This window comes from Dendropsophus ebraccatus, chromosome 4 (genome assembly GCF_027789765.1).
Source record: "Dendropsophus ebraccatus isolate aDenEbr1 chromosome 4, aDenEbr1.pat, whole genome shotgun sequence".
Classification (NCBI taxonomy): domain Eukaryota; kingdom Metazoa; phylum Chordata; class Amphibia; order Anura; family Hylidae; genus Dendropsophus; species Dendropsophus ebraccatus.
The window spans coordinates 52,951,358-52,970,033 of NC_091457.1; the positions used below are offsets into that span (position 1 = coordinate 52,951,358).

General features: G+C 43.0%; 1 protein-coding gene across 1 annotated transcript in view; it reads left to right on the forward strand.

Annotated features, from left to right (window-relative positions):
* HIPK3 (homeodomain interacting protein kinase 3) overlaps positions 1-18,676 on the forward strand; it is a 72,033-nt gene that overhangs the window by 15,113 nt on the left and 38,244 nt on the right. Inside the window, exon 2 of the mRNA XM_069965791.1 lies at positions 826-1,927. Coding sequence (XP_069821892.1) covers positions 826-1,927 — 1,102 coding nt within the window. The remainder of the gene's footprint in view (positions 1-825; positions 1,928-18,676) is intronic.

Here is an 18,676-nt window from a genome sequence, read left to right on the forward strand (position 1 = left end):
AATTCAATTATTCTGTGTTGTTATATAAATATTGTTCTCTTCTGTGCGTGGAACTGAAGCGGTTAATGCTGTGAGGCATTAGTGCTGTTGTTTGGCTGACATTTGTCCATTATGCCCCCCCCTTTCCATTAGCATACAGGTTTGGCTGTAACAGGAAAAGTGTGTACCCACCATGGGCAGGTCTAGTTAATGGCTAATCTCCCTCCTACACATCCATTTTACATGTCACTTTACCTTTTCTTTTTCAGCCTGCTCCTGGAGTTAAAGATGTTTTCCAGTTTTTGTAATATTGGTGGCCTATCTTTAGGAAGGGCCCCCAATTTCAGATTGGTGAGGATCCTTACCCCTAGCACCCCCATGTAGCTGACTGAAAGGGCCATGATTCCTGGGTGAGCTCTGTGGTCTCTTTAGTACATGCATAGCTCCAGGCTTTTTGTAGTGGCTGTGCATGGTACTACATGTAGCTCAGGCTTGGCCTCTACAGAATGTGTGCATCTATACTTGGTAATGAAGAGGTTGCAGCACTTGCAACCCATTCAGTCAGTGGGGAGTTGGACCCTCCTTGATATTTATCCTTAGCATAGGCCATCAGTGTACACCCCTTTAAAACTACCTTAGTGATATGAAATGTATACTAATATCCATCTATTCTACCTGGGCACCACCGCTGATCAAAGTGATAGTTATCGCAGTATAATAGATACAGTCTACACCATAGTTTATTGCGTGTGATTTCTAAGTGTTTCTCGTATGTCTACTTGAATAACCCTGTATTTTAATGTCTGCTGACTTACTGATCCTCTCTATTTTGTTGTCTATTTTCAGGTATGGCCTCACAAGTTTTGGTGTACCCACCATATGTTTATCAAACTCAGTCAAGTGCCTTTTGTAGTGTGAAGAAACTGAAAATAGAACCAAGTAGTTGTGTGTACAGCAAGAGAAGCTATCCACGCACCGACCTGAATGCTAGACACCTTGGATTTGCACACCCACCCAACAAGAGTAGGGCTCCTTTCCAGACAAAGAATCCAATTGACAGACCTCGCCAGCCGACTGCCGCATCCCAAACCAGCGCAGTCGCTTTAAAAACCAACACAGGTGCCCCAGGGGACACAGCAGCGCAGGCGCAGCCAGATCCGAAAGAGGCACCTACAGTTGAGACACCGGATTGTGCATCAGATTTGCTGGAAACACATCAGCGATGTGGATTGAAGCGTAAGAGTGAAGAGCTGGAAAACCAAGGTGGCACCATGCAGATCGTTGATGAATTGTCTGTACTGCCTGCCATGCTGCCAGGCAATGCAGCGAACCCAGTAACTGTTGTCGCAACCACTGGTGCTTCTAAGCCAAGTGGGGGTAGTGTGGATGGTGACTATCAGTTGGTACAGCATGAAGTGTTGTGCTCGGTTAAAAATACTTATGAAGTACTGGATTTTTTGGGTCGGGGAACATTTGGACAGGTGGTAAAGTGCTGGAAAAGGGGCACAAATGAGGTTGTGGCAGTGAAAATCCTAAAAAACCATCCTTCATATGCACGTCAAGGGCAGATTGAGGTGGGCATCCTTGCCAGGCTGAGCAGCGAGAATGCAGATGAGTTCAACTTTGTGCGAGCGTATGAATGCTTTCAGCACCGGAACCACACCTGCTTGGTTTTTGAAATGTTGGAACAAAATTTATATGACTTTTTAAAGCAAAACAAATTTAGCCCATTACCCCTAAAAGTTATACGGGCCATCCTTCAGCAGGTGGCTACTGCACTGAAAAAGCTTAAAAGTCTTGGTTTAATTCACGCTGACCTCAAACCGGAGAACATCATGCTGGTGGATCCTGTACGGCAACCATACAGGGTGAAAGTAATAGACTTTGGCTCTGCTAGCCATATATCAAAGACTGTTTGCTCCACCTATTTGCAGTCGCGTTACTACAGGTAAAGCTTGTTGTTTTTTTTTTGTTTTTTTTTTGTAGTTCTGTGTGTGCTAAAACTCACTAGAAATACAGCATTTGCATTTTTCCTGATGGGTTGGGTGTGCGGTGTTTCTTTCCAGACTATGTTTATTTCACACCTCCCCCCAGGATTGGTTTATAATACGGCAGAGTAGGATCCTGACAGTTGTTAGTGTCTTTGCCGTGTCTGGCTCTTCATGTGTGTAGGTTTTTTTTTTTTAGGTTAATGGATTCGCTACGCTGCAGGACTTCGAAAGAAGCTTTCACACAAGCATATTTTGCATACATATTACTCCAGCTTTTTGCTGACTCTAATATGTAACTAATTTTTATCACTTTCATGTTGCTTGAACCATGAGTTGTCAGAGCGTTCCCTGGCAGCTTCTCCCTGCCCTGCTCGCCTTCATTGATGGACGGCTCACTGTTTGGGTATAAGAAGAGGTCTATCAGTCAAGGCTAGCGGAGCAGGAAAAAGCTTCCCAATGACTTGTAATTCAGGCAACATAAAAGTAATGACAGGTTGCGTTTAAAAATGCGGCATATGCTACTTTCATCTGTTTTATAGATAGAAAATCCCTGTTTTAGTCTATGGAGAGGGATTAAAATATGGATGCATCCAGATGTGCTTCGTCATATTTAATCCATATTGCATCAGTATGTTTATCTGTATTACATTCATTTTTCAAGGTGACGTTATCGGCTTTGCCTCAAAGAGACCCTATTAGTATTTACTGTACAGACGTATGGCTGCATTTCATCTATAACACAGCCATATTTGCTATCCATGTTATAAATATATACTAATTCACAAATGTAAGGATCTGTTTTAAACAGTGAATTGGAGTTGTATGTTTGAGTATAGACCTTGGTGGTCATATTGCAAGTCCAAGTCCAAATGGTCTGGCGGTCTGACCCTGCTAAATGGCTGTGGTACCATGTGACTCCCTAAAAGAGGCTTAGAGGAGCCAACAGGGTAAAAAAAGCACCACAGCAGTTTTGTAACAGCAATTGGCTATTCCACCACATATTCCACCTATATCTATGCCTTATAAGCCCCTTGAAGTAACAGTTGCACACATCAGCTGCACAGTGTTCAGCTAATACAACCATATGGTTGGAAGCACTTTTAGTGTTCTTGCGGCAGTCTTCTTAAAGTTATAATGGTAATGCTTCGCTGCTGTCATTTCCCGCTTCCTTTGACGCAGAAACCGCTTTTTCTTGTATATTATAACACAGAATTTGCTATCAGACGAGTATCTAGAATACTCTTCAGTCCTATTAACTTAGCTGCACCCAGTTAGTAACTTCATTCTTTTTTTTCACACAGAGAGGGTAGAAAATTGTATGCGTTGTGCAATATTGCTGGGTCAGCATTCTGCAATTTTCCTCTGTTATTTCCTGTTCGCTTTTACAGTCTTATATGCCATCTCTGTATTTTTCATCAGTATTAAGCCCACGTTTTATGGGCCATTTGTGTATGTTGCAGCAAATACAGAATAACTGGCCACTGTTCTGAATTTGATGACAATTGCTTTCCTGGTCCTCCTCTTCATTTTCATAACTTTATGGTGGGCCACCAGAGCTGTCACTCAGGGCTCACTTATATCTCATTTATATGGAATCTGATACAAGGCATTGCTATGTAAAATGGCATACAACTGTGTGTGCTCTATTGCAGAATCATACAACTGTAAAACTGGTCATGGTCTAACCAAACTTCAAATGTCTGTTCTGCCACCTGACTCTCCTTGGACAGAAGAAATAAATCAGATAGTTGGGTTTTAACAGGCCCAATTCTTTGGGGCTCAGGGTATGTGTATAGGGAAAAAAAGAGATTTTTGTCCTTGCATATATCCCCAGTCATGTTCTAGGACTTCTAGAACATGAAACACTCACTTAAAGAGGAAATCATCTTTTGGTGGTGTCAGGGAGCTACTTTTCTTCCTAGTTGTTTACAATGACTTTATTTCGATGATTAAATTCTGCCTTGAATCCCCAGTATTAAAACAGGTCAGAACATTGGGATTTTACAAGTAGGACTATGATGTAATTTTTCTATTTTGGCACTTTTCTTTATTTTTAGTGCACCACGTCTGTGGTGTAGACACGAGATATCCTCCTATGGCTCAAGTTAAGTCCATTTTAATACAGAGGTGTTCCCATGTTACTCATGTTACAAGTTGGAACATAAAGCACCCTGTGAAAATGGTAATTTTTTTTAAACTAGGTGAATCATCCCTGTAAGCGACTGCAAAACAAGTGTCAGATTTCCACATATAACCACTTCTGTAGCCCATTGCTGAAAATACGTTCTGCCTCTACATCATGACCTCACTTTGCCACTGTAGACTTAGTCACAGCCACTGAATGCTATGTGTCAGTAATACATGAGTCATTGCTGACAGCGACCTCCGTATTCTGAACGCATTTACTTAAGAGAGCAATTTTAAGGGAATTGTGTCACCAGGGGAAGCTTCCTTTTAGAAGTCCTTATCACCCCAGGATATTGTCCAGAGATGTTGGTATCCATTACTATTGGTTACCAGTAACTGTAGGAATTTAGCTCTGTTATATGGGAGTTTACCTAGTCCTTTTATTGCAGACTGAGATGTGGGGGAGGGCTTCAGCTGAAGGCCTGTGTTGAGGTTTAGGGCAAGTTCACACTATGGAATTGCCATGGAGATTCTGCTCGGAACACCCTCCTGCGGACTCTATGCCAATTCTTTGAGCAGAGAGCGGAAGCGCGAGAGACCTCCCTTTGAAAGACATTGCAGACGCACCTATTCCCGCCTGCTGACGGGGGTTCCAGGCGGAATCTCTGCGCCGGTTCCGTAGTGTGAACAGGCCCTTAAAGAGTACTTGTCATTAAAAAAAAAAAAAAAAAAAAAACTTTTAACTTGTCAGACATCTCAAAAGTTTTTATTAATCGGGGTCTCATGCAGCTTGGTTACTGTATATTTGAGGAAGCACATTTTATATAATATTGCATAATAGATTTTTTCACTTTTGAGCTGTAAAACTTTCTGAAGCTGATCTCCAGGCTTGGGTTTTGCTCAAGCATCACACGGACAAATGTTATTCTATCACTTTGAACCACAGATCACTGTAATGTAGCAGCTTTGCTTAAAATAGGCCCCTGAGCCTGGCCAAAGCATGTTGACTACTATAGATGGTGAGGCTGTCTGACTGCAGAGTTGAAAAAAGACAGAAGTACGTTGCTAAGTGGGTTCATTTGCTCAAGGTCAGCATGATCTAAAGTGAGCTGCTTCACTGCTCGGGGGGCCAATCTCCATGTGCCAGATACACTCCTAGAACCTGTGTATATTGTATAGGAATGAATCGATAACTATATGTCAGTGTCAGGCACAACACTACCCTCCTGCAAAAGAACAGCTTCAGTTTGACCCTGCTCCTTCTCCGCTTTCTAGAAGTTTCCCTAAATGTTTTCCTTGTATATTTGTAGACTCTTAAAGGAAACCTGCTACTGCTGCGAGTTCCCTTTTGAGCCCAGCGTCAGTACGATACTAGCTAGTATTATTTTAGTTTATTAAAAGATGAATACCTTGTTAGTTTCTGTTTTATCGGTTTTCCTTGGATTTAGTATGTCTTACCTTTTGTAGTCTTAAAGGGGTATTTCAGCCAACTAATACTTATTATGTATCCAAAAGATGGGGGATAAGTGCCTGATGGTGGTGGTTGTGGTGATGGGTGCATCAGACATTTATCCCCTATCTTATAGAATATACCTATAAGGGGATTATCCTAAGGTTTAAACACATCATCTTTCCACAGTATAGGATGACAAGTGTCTACTGGGACACCCACTGATCATGACCCTGGAGCTCCCTTGTGCCCTGAGTGAATGAAGCAGCAGCAGTCCTACTCCACCTTCGCTCCATTCACCCTCTATAGGAATTTTGAAGCTCACTTTTATGCTGCAGGGACGACTAACTACTGAGGGGGCTGACTACAGGGGAGATGGCTATATAGAGCATTCTATTAAGTGGGCTTAGTAACATTGGGACAGGGGGGGCACATATTGGGCATAACTGCTTATATGGGGGCACAGTTACCAGGAAGTAAACCATTTCTGATTGATTACTTCAGGGTGCTTTACACTTCACATTTTCCAGTTGTAGCGTCATACTTTTTCATACTTCATACTTTAATTATCTGACAACGTTTACTGTACTGTTTCCTTTGCCAGAACATCCGAACATGGCCGTTATAAAAAAACAACAACAACCCCCCCGGTCTGTGTTGCCTAATGTGTCTTGCAATGTGAGTTGCTTGTGTTGTAATAGATGAACTTGAAGCATTTCTGTATATTGGTGTCTGGAGGAATGTCCGGAATGTGTTGTTGCCTGTAAATGGTCTGTACCTAAGATTCTCGCAGCAGTCTCTGATCGGCCAATTAACCTTTTAGCTTCTGGAAACGTTCAAGAACTCTGCCAGCACATTGCTTATTGGAGACATGCCCGCTCGTATGCGTACCCGCATAGTTCACAGTGTAAGGGCGCTGTCAGGCATTCCTTTTTCATACAGGGAGTGGATTCAGAAAAGCAGAAGTAGAATGTTTCATATATACACTACTTTTACTTTTAGCTCCGTCTGTAGTGCAGGCAAAGAGATCAGATCGCTAAAAGAAACATACCAGTCACTGAGGTTTGAGAAGGATCCGGCATAGCTAGTATGGATCTGTTATGAATGGAAGCCATGACACCAGTGTGGACATAGGGGTGCCTCGATTTAGTCTGTCACCCTGCCGAAATCTAAAAGGGTGAGCTGGGATGGTTAGTGATCCAGTTACCTAGGCTACTGTGCAACACCAAAAAGCGTCCCCTGAGAGTGAGATTTGCATGAGAGGCCTCCAGCGTTGCGGTTCCCTAACCAACCAAACTACATGCCCCCCAGCTGTCTCATCTATTTTGATTTTAAGCTTCTAGAGATTCATAGCTGGAAGTGTCCTGTGTCTTCTGATGTATCTCATTTGTAAAGGTTTTTTTTTAAACCTCTTTTCTAGGGGTAGGTTATCTTTACTGGAACCTACTTTATTAGTGATACCTTTAGCATCTAACCATGTTGTGCTGAATTTACAGTTAAGGTCCTTTTCCATGGAACGGTTATCGGCCGTTACAGCCGATAATCGTCCTGTGGAATAGAAGGCAACGATCAGCCGACATCGTTCATGTCGGCTGATCGTTCATGTCGTTTGTCTTTCAATCATGTTGAAAAACAAGCGACTGCAGGGTATTTGGAAAGTTTGTACTTTCTGTACAGTACTGACATGTAAGTGTAAAGTAATGTTGGGTAAAAGTGACGTATACAGCCTGTTTAGCTTCTATATACATTTTAAATGGGTCTAGAAATGAAAGCTATGATTAGATCAGACACTATACTCAGCATCTCTGATTTTTGTAGGACTAGATTTGATACATCCATTTTGGCCCATGCATTTAGTAGCAGATACTGCAGTGCAAGGATATGTTCAGCCATGGTGACTGTCACCTAATGGTGCAGTATTAGGAGTAATAGAAACAACTTGTAAAAGAGGGACAAGTATGGAAAAGCTGGTCATGCCTAGTCCTATGCTGATAGATACGGAGCACATCCGAGTCAGTTGATTTTGTTCTCATGAATTATGTGTAAGTAGGCCGCCTGACACTTCCTTTTTCCTAGTGACCAGCTGGTAATGGTAAACCTCTCGATGTGATCTAATGTATCATTCTATTCTCCACGCGGCGCAGATTAAAAATGCATGATTCCGATGTGATGCATCCCTTGTGCTTCCCGCTGTCACCATTGAAAGTCAAGTCCTCCTCCGAGACCAAACTGGTTTGTTTTGATGTGTGGCCCAGTCACAATCCAGGCTTATTCCTCTCGAAAAAAAAAAAAAAGGTCACGTAACTCAATGTACCGTACCATCCAGCACTTTACAGAGCAGATTAAATGCTTTTGCAGCAGGGATTGCCTCAAGTTCATGGCCCTGTGCAGACTGGTGTTGTTGGCCATATTATTCCCTATACTTCAGCATTTTCATTTAGATATTGGCAGAGATTCTGGCTCCCATGATTCCATTAGCTGAACGAGCCTTTCAGGCATGCATGGCCGCCTGCCAAGGCATTGGTCAGTAAATAATTCAAATGGCAGCTGGGGTGTCTAGCTTCTATTACAGGGGCTGAGGCTGATAACATGGATTATTTTGACAAGGCTTTCATAGAAGCCCTGTAGTTTGGATAATATTCTGCAGAGCAGTGCACTGTATGCCCAGCGCCAGATTGACTTAACCCTAAAAACTATGTTTGGTTAGCGAGAAGACATTTGTTCTTTACATCTAGGAACCCGAGTAGAAGGAAAATTTAATTTTGGTAATAGACTATGGTTTATTTATTGGGATTCTTCAATTTCATTGACGATAAGCCAGCGACTTTTAGGTCATGTTTCAAAACAACGGTTGCCATATGCGTAGTTTTCAAGACCCTCCCTCAGACGTGATAGGTATTGTAGTTTTGGAGCAACAGGTGCTCCACAGGTGTTTTAAAAGGTTTGGTCCAATGTAACAGCCTATAGGCAACCGAGGAGCGGTGGTGAAGTTAAAGGGATCGCCCGGGCAGCCTCCCTGCACACCCTCCGGCCTGTGTTATAGTACCGGCATCGACCTGGGAACGAGGAGCTAGCAAGCACTGACCTGACAGGTTTGCGCTCGCTTGCGTCTTCCGATTGCCCCATGCAATAGGGACTTAAGATCCCTGACCACCTGTACTCAGTCTTACAATTACAATCAGTGGCTCCAGTCTCTCAACAGTCTTACAGGTTTGCTGCCTTTGGGTCACTTTTGATTCTCAACTTTGATTCAACTTAACTATCGGTCCATGATCACCCACTTGGACTACTGCTACAGCCTGCTCTGTGGCCTTCCATTAAACACTCTTGCGCTTCTTCAATTTATTACCTCTGCCAACCAACAAATCTTTAAATCCTCCCGGGAGCCCATAGGAGAAAGTGTCGGCCAGCAAACTATTGTTCCCGTTCAAAAACTTTTCAACATGTTGAAAGACAAAGATCTTTGCCTTTTTAACAGTAGCTATAACATCAAGCGATTTCAGCCGTAGTGGCCAACAATCGGCCCTTATCATACTTGAACCAAGGGAGCCCATAGGGCTTTTATTTGCAGCCACATATAGGTGGTGCCTGCTGCTCTGTTCCCCTTAATTTTTATGGTTCATGAATAAAATGGCAATACTACAATGAGAGGTGCCAGGCAAGGAGAGGGAGCAGGGGTATGTAAGAGTGTACATTTATACTGTATATTTTGTTCTGGGCCTGGATATTGTATTGAATGCTATTAGTGTTTTTCATTCAGTACAGATAGAAAACCAGTTCCATTGTAGTGTAGTGTTAGGTCTTGGGGTCAGAGCCCCTATTTTCATGGCTTTTAATTTCCTAAATGTGTGTATGTAACCAGGTTAGAATTGGATAAGAGCAGAACAGCCTGCAGTAAATGAGATTAGCAGCCCGCTCACAGGAGGACGTATTATTTTGTGACTCTCCTGATTGTCTGCGCTGACACTTGCCGCACTTCCCTCAGCACACATCTAATGGTATAATTCGGCACAGCCTTTTAAATGATAATACAAAGCCAAGGCCATTCCCATTATGATTCAGGTGGTGTCCTAGTGAAAATGCTCTGACCGATCAGTGACAAAAGATGGACTTTCTTGCAAGATAGTCATTTCCCAAAAAGTACCCTGCCAGCCTTAACAGCGTCTTAAAGGGGTTGTCCGGCGATAAAAAATTATTCACAGAATAACACACATTACAAAGTTATACAACTTTGTAATGTATGTTATGTCTGTGAATGGCCCCCTTCCCTGTGTTTCCCCCCACCCACGCTAGACCCGGAAGTGTGGTGCATTATACTCACCGCATCTCGTGTCGCCCACGGTCTCCGATCCTCAGCAGTGACGTCTTCTTCGGGAGGCCGGCGGATCTTCCCGAGTGCCGGCCGCCCTCTGCAGCGTCATCCGAAGCTCAGCCGCGATTGGCTGAGCATAACTGTGCTCAGCCAATCGCGGCTGAGCAGCTGATGACGCGGCCACGTCATCAGCCGCTCAGCCGCGATTGGCTGAGCACAGTTATGCTCAGCCAATCGCGGCTGAGCTTCGGATGACTCTGCAGAGGGCGGCCGGCACTCGGGAAGATCCGCCGGCCTCCCGAAGAAGACGTCACTGCTGAGGATCGGAGACCGTGGTCGGCACGTGACAGGTAATGTATAGCGCACCACACTTCCGGGTACACGGGTGGGGGTGGTGGGACACGGGGAAGGGGGCCATTCACAGACATAACATACATTACAAAGTTGTATAACTTTGTAATGTGTGTTATTCTGTGAATATTTTTTTATTGCCGGACAACCCCTTTAATGGTTGCAGACCCTGTCATTCTTTGTGAGTGTGTCTTCACATGGAGAATAAAATGGTTACCATCTGACTGATCATTCATTGTTACAACAGTGCCACTTTGCCAGTGTACTGTGTCTGGTATGGCAGCTTCTCTTCACTCTCATACAGCTGGTGTGTCTTGGGTCACAGCAGGAGCTGACACATGGCAAATGCATTATATAAGCAGATGTACAATGTGTACCGCTCATTGTGTCTGCAGTGTGTCAGCCAGCAAGAGGTTTTGTTAAATGTAACTTTTTTGTTATCTAACCTCTTGACTGTTGCAAGCCATTGAAGTCAGTGAAAATTGATACAGCTTGGCAGCGTTTGGTTGGGATAAAAGAACTTAGACGCTTGCGCCATCTGCAATCTTAAAGTTTGGAAACAGCAATTTATTGTCTTTTTTTTTTCTTAAGGGATAGATCAACGTGCAGTACATAAATGACATTGTAGTTTCTTTATGGTTATGCAGAATTAGGAAAAAACACAGCTACTTTTCTGCAAAGCAGTAATACCCTACCTAGGGTTGTGTAGGGGTATTACAATTCCGCTCCATTCACTTCAGTTAAACTGGATTGCAATCACATAGAGGACAAGAGTGCCACTGTTTCTGAAAGAAAGAAGTTATGTTTTTCTAATCCTGAATAACCCCTTTAAATAAGGCTTAAATGTTAATAGGTTCTGATCAGCTGTGACACTTACAAACTTTGTCTAGTTCTGTTTACAGAACTTTTACGCAGTTTACGCATCACTATGGTAACAGACAACAAACATCGCTGTGTAGTCTGATCCTGCAGTCACAGGCCCTTATATGTCTCCTGCTTCTTACTAATCTACATTAACAAGTACATTAGCATAGGAGCAGGAGACAAATAAAAGTTTGAGATTGCAGGACTGCATTTGTTTTCTGTCTAATACCATTGAGACATAAATTATATGGAATTTTCTCGTTAAGATACATTGCAACATAGTTTCATTTTTCTTTGGGACATTAGTTTTATTGTATTGGGACAATGGAAATTGGCTGTGAAAGTATTCTTATGATCAGAAGGAATTCACAGGGCAGTGAATAAGCCCTTTGTGTACATCCAGGCATAAAACTTTAGGCTAGCAACATATAGACAGTCCTAGCATATGATCAAAGAGTTGGGTGCCAGGGACTCGCCTGATTTACCCCTTCACATGAGTGATCAAGCTAAGGAGGACCCATTCATTATTTCTTCACACTCCATTGCATAATTTCTGCGTCATTGGCTGATCGCGGCTCTGAAGGGAGCCATTGACTAACCTCTTGTGATCACGTTTCCCTCCTCTGCGTGACATTAGAAAGTTATCAGATTTGGGTATAGACCAGTTGTCATTATCATTTTTCCTCACCCCCATAAGTCACTGGGGCTGGTCTGGGGGATTATGGGCATGTTGCCCCCCATAGAAGCCTGTGAGTGCCAGGTTTCCACATTTCTCTTGTAAACATGTTTCCCAGCACCTTCCATTAGGACCCAGTGTTTACTCCTACGTTCAATGAGCAGTTCTTGCGGTTTGCCAGACTGTAAGTGTATATTTTGGCTGCTTGTATTCAGATGTGCTGCTCTACCAGAAGTTTATACAACGTTTGCCAAATCTTGCTTTGACATTTGGTGCATATTATAGATGTGTTACTGTATGACTTGCTGGATCTACAGTCAGTTATTTATATTTTCGTGGACGTCCAAAAAGCGCTGCATCTGGCCACTTTGCTGGAGAGTGCAGAAACCAGAAAACATGGGGGTGCAGTCCTTAAATACATTGTGCGTATGAGAACTGAAGGAAGGGTCTCTATTTTGGACTAGTTGCTTTTTGAAATATTTAGCATATATATGAACAAAGTTTGGCTGTGAACTGGTATAGCCAATATAATGCAATATTGGGTTATCGTGATAGGAATTTATATTAACCCCATAGAAAGTCCATTGACTGTTGCCAATTGTCAACAACAGTCGTGATAACTACTGAACCTTCATTGTGCTGCAGGCTAAGGGAATCCCGGCCAGGATGACCTTCTCTGACACCGGCTGTTCTGTGACCCGGCTGGGTCACAGAACGGCCGGTGTCTTACGCCATGTGAATATGGCCTTAATCGGCTGCAGTCAGCCTGTGTAATATCACCCATAGTCCCTGTTATTGGCTGCATTTGTCACATGTTAATGCAGCACATAAGAAGGGGGCCAGTAAACTGACACTCCCCGGGGGACCAAGGAAACCTCACCACTGGGGTAGAAGACTGTGAAGGAAGACAGTTTTCCAAACCAGAGGATTTTGCCTCAGAAACATAGACAATCAGCAGATTGTAGAGTCAGAGCAAAAATCGACACCAAATCCTTGCACACAAGACATTGAGATATACTGTGGTCAGTTTTCCACATGGAATGTTTCTGCAACATGTAGATGAGATCCACTCTACTTGGTACTGCTGCAGATCTAAAGGAAAATGTGAACCTAGCCTTAGGGCCCTATTCCACCGGACGATTATCGTACGCATAATCATTAATGTTCTCAAACGACCGCTATTGTGAAAGACCTGAAAACGTTCACTCATTACCATGGAATGATAATCGTTACTTATCGTATTTGCGATTTCGTCGCTATTTGCTATTGCGTTCGTATCTACTGCGAACAACGCCTTATTCAATGCGAACGTTTTGCGAACGAGCAACGATAAAAATAGGTCCAGGTCTTATAAAGTGATCAACGATTAACCGCATTTCAACCGAACGATTATCGTTTAGATTCAAACGATTTAACGATAATCTGAACGATAATCTTCCGGTGGAATAGGGCCCTTACTGTTACATTTTTTTTTTGTGACATTTTCTCTTCTCTACATTCCAGCACGTTATCCCCCAGTATAGTGTGCCTCTGTAACTTGGGAACATAGTTGCTCACGAAGTCCTGGTTTTCCTCCCTGTGTGTAATCCAGCAATTCACTCCATTTGTTGTTGTCGGAGACTAAATGCTGTTGTGTAGCTGGGAAAGTCCACTGCCAGGAACATTTCCTGACTGATGCTGAGGAATTTTCCATGACACAAATTTCTTGTATTTTACATGGAGAGATCTCGCTTTTCACACTGCCTTCAGAATAGATACAGGTTACAGCAGGCTCCTGGTCACATGGGTTACTGGAGAGTAAGGGGTTTGGAGAATTATTAGGGAATTGCTATTTGATCTCTAGCCTTGGTTATGTAACACTTGATTCTTACAAAGTTTATCCAGTATGCATATCTTTTTTCTAATGTCTGAACTACGGACGCGCCTACCACACTCCTGAAAGCGCTCCTTGCTATTGGGGTTGGGGAGCTCTGATGCGGGTTATGTTTCTGAGCTGTAATGAGGATTACTGGGAAATAATCGGGAGGAGATAAAAGGATAAATCGTTTGTATGTTGTTGATCGTTGATTTAGATCTGAACATAAAATTATTGTTAATCGTTTGCTGTAATTAAACATTCGTTCGCTAAAGTTCCCTATTTGTTCACTAATAGTTCATTGTAATTGCACATTGTGCATTGTTTTGCTGGGATCAAAAGGAATAAACAATCATAGTAGTAACGATCGTAACTACTATCGGTCTGTGTAATATGGTGAACGATTTTAGGTTAACCATAAACAATCTCGTTTGCGATCGTTTGTTAGTCGTTAATCGTTAAAAATCGCTCTGTGTAATAGGACTCTTAGCCTAGGCACAAGAACCAAGGCCTATTGTTGTGCACAGTGCACCAATGCTAAACTAGTGTTGGACAAGTAATATAATTTCTTACTCCTTTTACTTCTCAAAGCGGAGGGACACTTAACCCCTTAACGACGCATGACGGGTATACCCGTCATTAGGCCGTTAAGGGTAAACAAAGAGGGCTCCCGGTGTGAGCCCTCTGTGCAGCCCGCGGTCCCTGTTTGCTATGTGCAGCCAGGGACCGAGGGTACTAGCTGCTGCGGCCGGCTAATTAACTATTTAAATGCAGCTGTCAAAGCTGACAGCTGCATTTGAATAGTATATGTGCCCCCTGTCCCTGGTGTCTAGTGGGGGATCTCCCCCCGATGCGATCGCAGAGGGGAGATCCGTTGTAATGAGCCGTCCGGGGCTCAGCGTTGGAATGAGCAATCTATTTAGATGGTTTGCAGTAGACCATTATATTAGAGCAATGATCTGGTGGATCATTGCTCTATTATATAATAATAATAATGTTTTTATTTGTATAGCGCACACAGATTCCACAACGCTTCACCTTCTGTATGTTTTTTTGAATGTTGGAGGAAACCAGAGTACCTGGAGGAAACCCACACAAACACGGAGAGAACATACAAACTCTGTGCAGATGTTGTTCTTTCTGGGATTTGAACCCAGGACTCCAGCGCTGCAAGCACTGAGCCACCGTTAAACGGCGTAAGGGAAAAAAAATCCCAAAGTGCAAAATTGCGCATTTTTGGTCACATCAAATCCAGAAAAATTGTAATAAAAAGCGATCAAAAAGTCGCATATGCGCAATCAAGGTACCGATAGAACACATCATGGCGCAAAAAATGACACCTCAAACAGCCCCATAGACCAAAGAATAAAAGTGCTATAAGCCTGGGAAGGGAGCGATTGTAAAGAGAACGGAAGATTTTTTTTTTTTTATTCCTTAATTCTATTTAAATTACTTTTTTATTAATATTTGTAAATAGAATTAATAAATTTTCTGTCCGCGTTTTTAATTTATTCATGTCTCTCTTCACTGTCACGCGCTGGCTCTTTTCAAAAGAGTCGGCGCATGACAGGAAGCTCCCGGCATGCAGAGCGGCAGGAAGAGCTCCCATGAGCCCTTGGCCGCCGCTCTGTAAATACACAGTGATCTCGCGCTATACAGCGCGAGATCGCTGTGTATATCTGTCCTAATTAAACCTATTAGTTTTCTCATGAAGATACAGACTGCATTTGCAGTCTGTATCTTATACTTTACCTAATCCTATGTAGCAGTGTAGTGAGCCGGGTGCCATCTTGATGACTGGAACGCACTGCTGGAACGCAAATGACATCATCAAGATGGCGCCCGGCATTACTGCACTGCTACAAAGGAGTAGGTATAGTATAAGATACAGACTGCAAAGGCAGTCTGTATCTTTATAAGTAGACCTTATGGAGATACAGATTGCCTTTACAGTCTGTATATTTTACTTTACCTACTCCTTTGTAGCGGTGCAGTAATGCCGGGCGCCATCTTGATGACGTCATTTGCGTTCCAGCAGTGCGTTCCAGTCATCAAGATGGCGCCCGGCTCACTACACTGCTACATAGGATTAGGTAAAGTATAAGATACAGACTGCACAGGCAGTCTGTATCTTTATAAGTAGACTTTATGGAGATACAGACTGCCTTTGCAGTCTGTATTTTATACTTTACCTAATCCTGTATAGCGGTGCAGTATTCTCGGGCACCTCCATCTTCATGACGTCAGTTGCGTTCCACTGCTGGAATGCACTGCTGGAACGCAAGTGACGTCATCAAGATGGCGGCGCCCAGAAATACTTACACCGCTATACAGGATTAGGTAAAGTATAAGATACAGACTGCAAAGGCAGTCTGTATCTTCAGGAATAGGGAGAGAGAAACTTTTATTATAGGGACAGTTAATTTTAGGTGATTGGTTCTCTTTAAGGAACATATATTTGTTACCAATGGTTTGAATTTTTTACAAGCCAGCATATTTTATGAAAAAATTCAGCCTGTCATTGCAAAGTACAATTAGTGACGCAAAAAATAAGGTCTCATGTGGGTCTGTAGGTGTAAAAATGCAAGTGCTATGGCCTTTTAAGCACAAGGAGGAAAAAACAAAAATGAAAATTAGCCTGGTCCTTAAGGGGTTAAATCCAAGTGACTCTTTCTATGATCAAAAAAAGAAATTCCCATGGGAAACTCACTGTGCTAGTAGCAAACTGTCCCTGGGTGTACATGGTCTAAATAGGAACATTCTGATATCTTGTGTGAGATCTTGGCCACATCTGTGTCCACAACCACTGAAACCTTACCCCCCCCTTAGAAGTATATGTATAGAGAGAATAGCCTGTTGCCTGCTGGGACATCCAGACTTATAATATGTTTCTTTTTATAACAAATACAACTTGATGAATTGCATATTCTTTTTACTTTTTAGTCTCTGCTAAGAATAGCTGGTTGTTCCCGGCAATAATCATTTTCTCCTATCGCTTACGGAAAGGATATTTCTGGAGAGGTCCCGCCACTGTTATGGAACTAATGCCAAATTGGCGTCTTTGGATTTACATGCATCCCATTTGTATAATCTTTATGTTTCAAAATATACAAGGATGCAACCTCCTTCTGTGAAGCTGGGGAAGTCACCGGATTGGATATAATCTGTCCTCGCCGCTCTTGTTGTGAAAATAATCCATTCTACCCAAATAGACGACATGTGCTGCTGGGGCGGCCAGTCTGAAAGCTTTATTTACATTGCTCTATTCTTTCCTGATGTCTCCTCCTTTGGCACCAAGAATAACCAAGGCTGCGGAGCAATGGCACCATCAGGAATGTTTAGCAAGTGTCGGGGTAGGACTGCTCCTCTTCTTTTTTTGTATTATGATGGAATGCATGTGGTTCCATGCTACCCCCAAAATATAATGGCTGGATTCCTCCATCCAGGCATTTGCTGTCATATGCCGCATACATATATATCCCTTCCTAAATTCCTCAGATAGTTACAAAGCCATAAAGTGAAATGCTCTGAATGCGGTTTATATTTGGAATCGTCTAACATTACATGTATAAAAAAGCTATTTCTTTTTTTCCTATTATACTGGTACATGTGTTTGGGGAAGATTGACATACTTATAAACATCAGCATTGGATAGATCTGTGTAATATGTTGGGACATCTTAAGGTCTGGGCTATAGGTAGACTTTTTAAAGGACTGTTGATTGATTATAATCACGTGGTGCAGTTTACATGATTTGTATACAGCTTAATGTGTTGCCTTTTAGACTGCAACTGGAGCTTGGTAGTTAAATTTAAGCTTAAAAGTGGTTGGCCTATTCTTAAAACCCTACTACACCATTGTTTATCAGTCATACTTGATAGCTCATATTAAAAAAAGACCATGATCAGCCGACTTGCACAATGACGGCCGATTGTGGTCTTTCAACACGTTGAAAAATCACATTCACAACAGCGACAGTCTGCTGCTCCTTGTTCTGCATAATAGGAGCAGTGGCAGCAGATCGCCACTGTCCTCAGTGGGCAGCCCCTCCCATTCCTCCTGCTCGCTGTCTGTGCATGTAATACCACAGACCGCGAGCAGAAAGTGAGGAAGCTTCCACCTCATTATCAGGCCGTGCAATACAGCTGTACTACACAGTCCGAGCATCAGTATAAACGAGGGCCTATCTGCTTGACTTTCATGCAGCAATGGCTGCACAGACATAGTTATAAAACATATACGTTACCTGTCCACCTTCCCAGGGGCTTCTGCCCACTCCATGGTAATTTTCTGGCTCTTGCCCACAGCTGCCGCGACAACTGCAGAGCCGGTCTCTGAAGTGACACTCTGTTCTTGTGGTGGCTGCGTGCAAAAGCATTGGGGAGCGTGGACATCGTTTGGGCATCGCTAATAAACATAGCCATGTGCAGTCGGCAGACAATGATTTTTTTTTTTTTGTCATGGCCGTGATTCTGCAGAATATTGTTGCATGTAATAGGGCCCTTAGGCCATGGCCTCTTTGAAGAGCTGATCAGTGGGGCGTGCTGAGGGTCTGACCCTAGCCTTTATAATATCTTAAGTGCGTCTAACACTAAACCTAGATATCACCTTTAAAATCTGTCAGTAGCGCCAGAATGTCTCCTTGTAGCCAGGATTAGAAAAGCGTGACTACTTCCAACAGCGCCAAATCTGTCCTGTGTGAATTGCCCCTTTCATCTTATTGCAGTTGAGCTGCACACATGGACAGCAGTAGTGGATTATAATAGGTTCTTTTTGGGCGGTAGCCCGGGGCCGCGAGCTCCTGGGGGTCCCATGGCCACCCAAACAGACTTATACTTTTAGTGGAGTATTGTCTCTGGATACAGTTTTAAAATGATTAGCAAAAAAGTTATGCATTTTTTCTATGACTTTGCACAGATCAGAGTAGCATGACATTATCTATCCTGTACTATGAACACCACGCTAGTGCTGCCATATGTACAGTAGGGTGGGGGGCCCAGGATTGGTAATCAGCCCGGGGCCTATGGTAGAGTTAATCCGCCCCTGATGAACAGGTAGGACACTGTTTTTG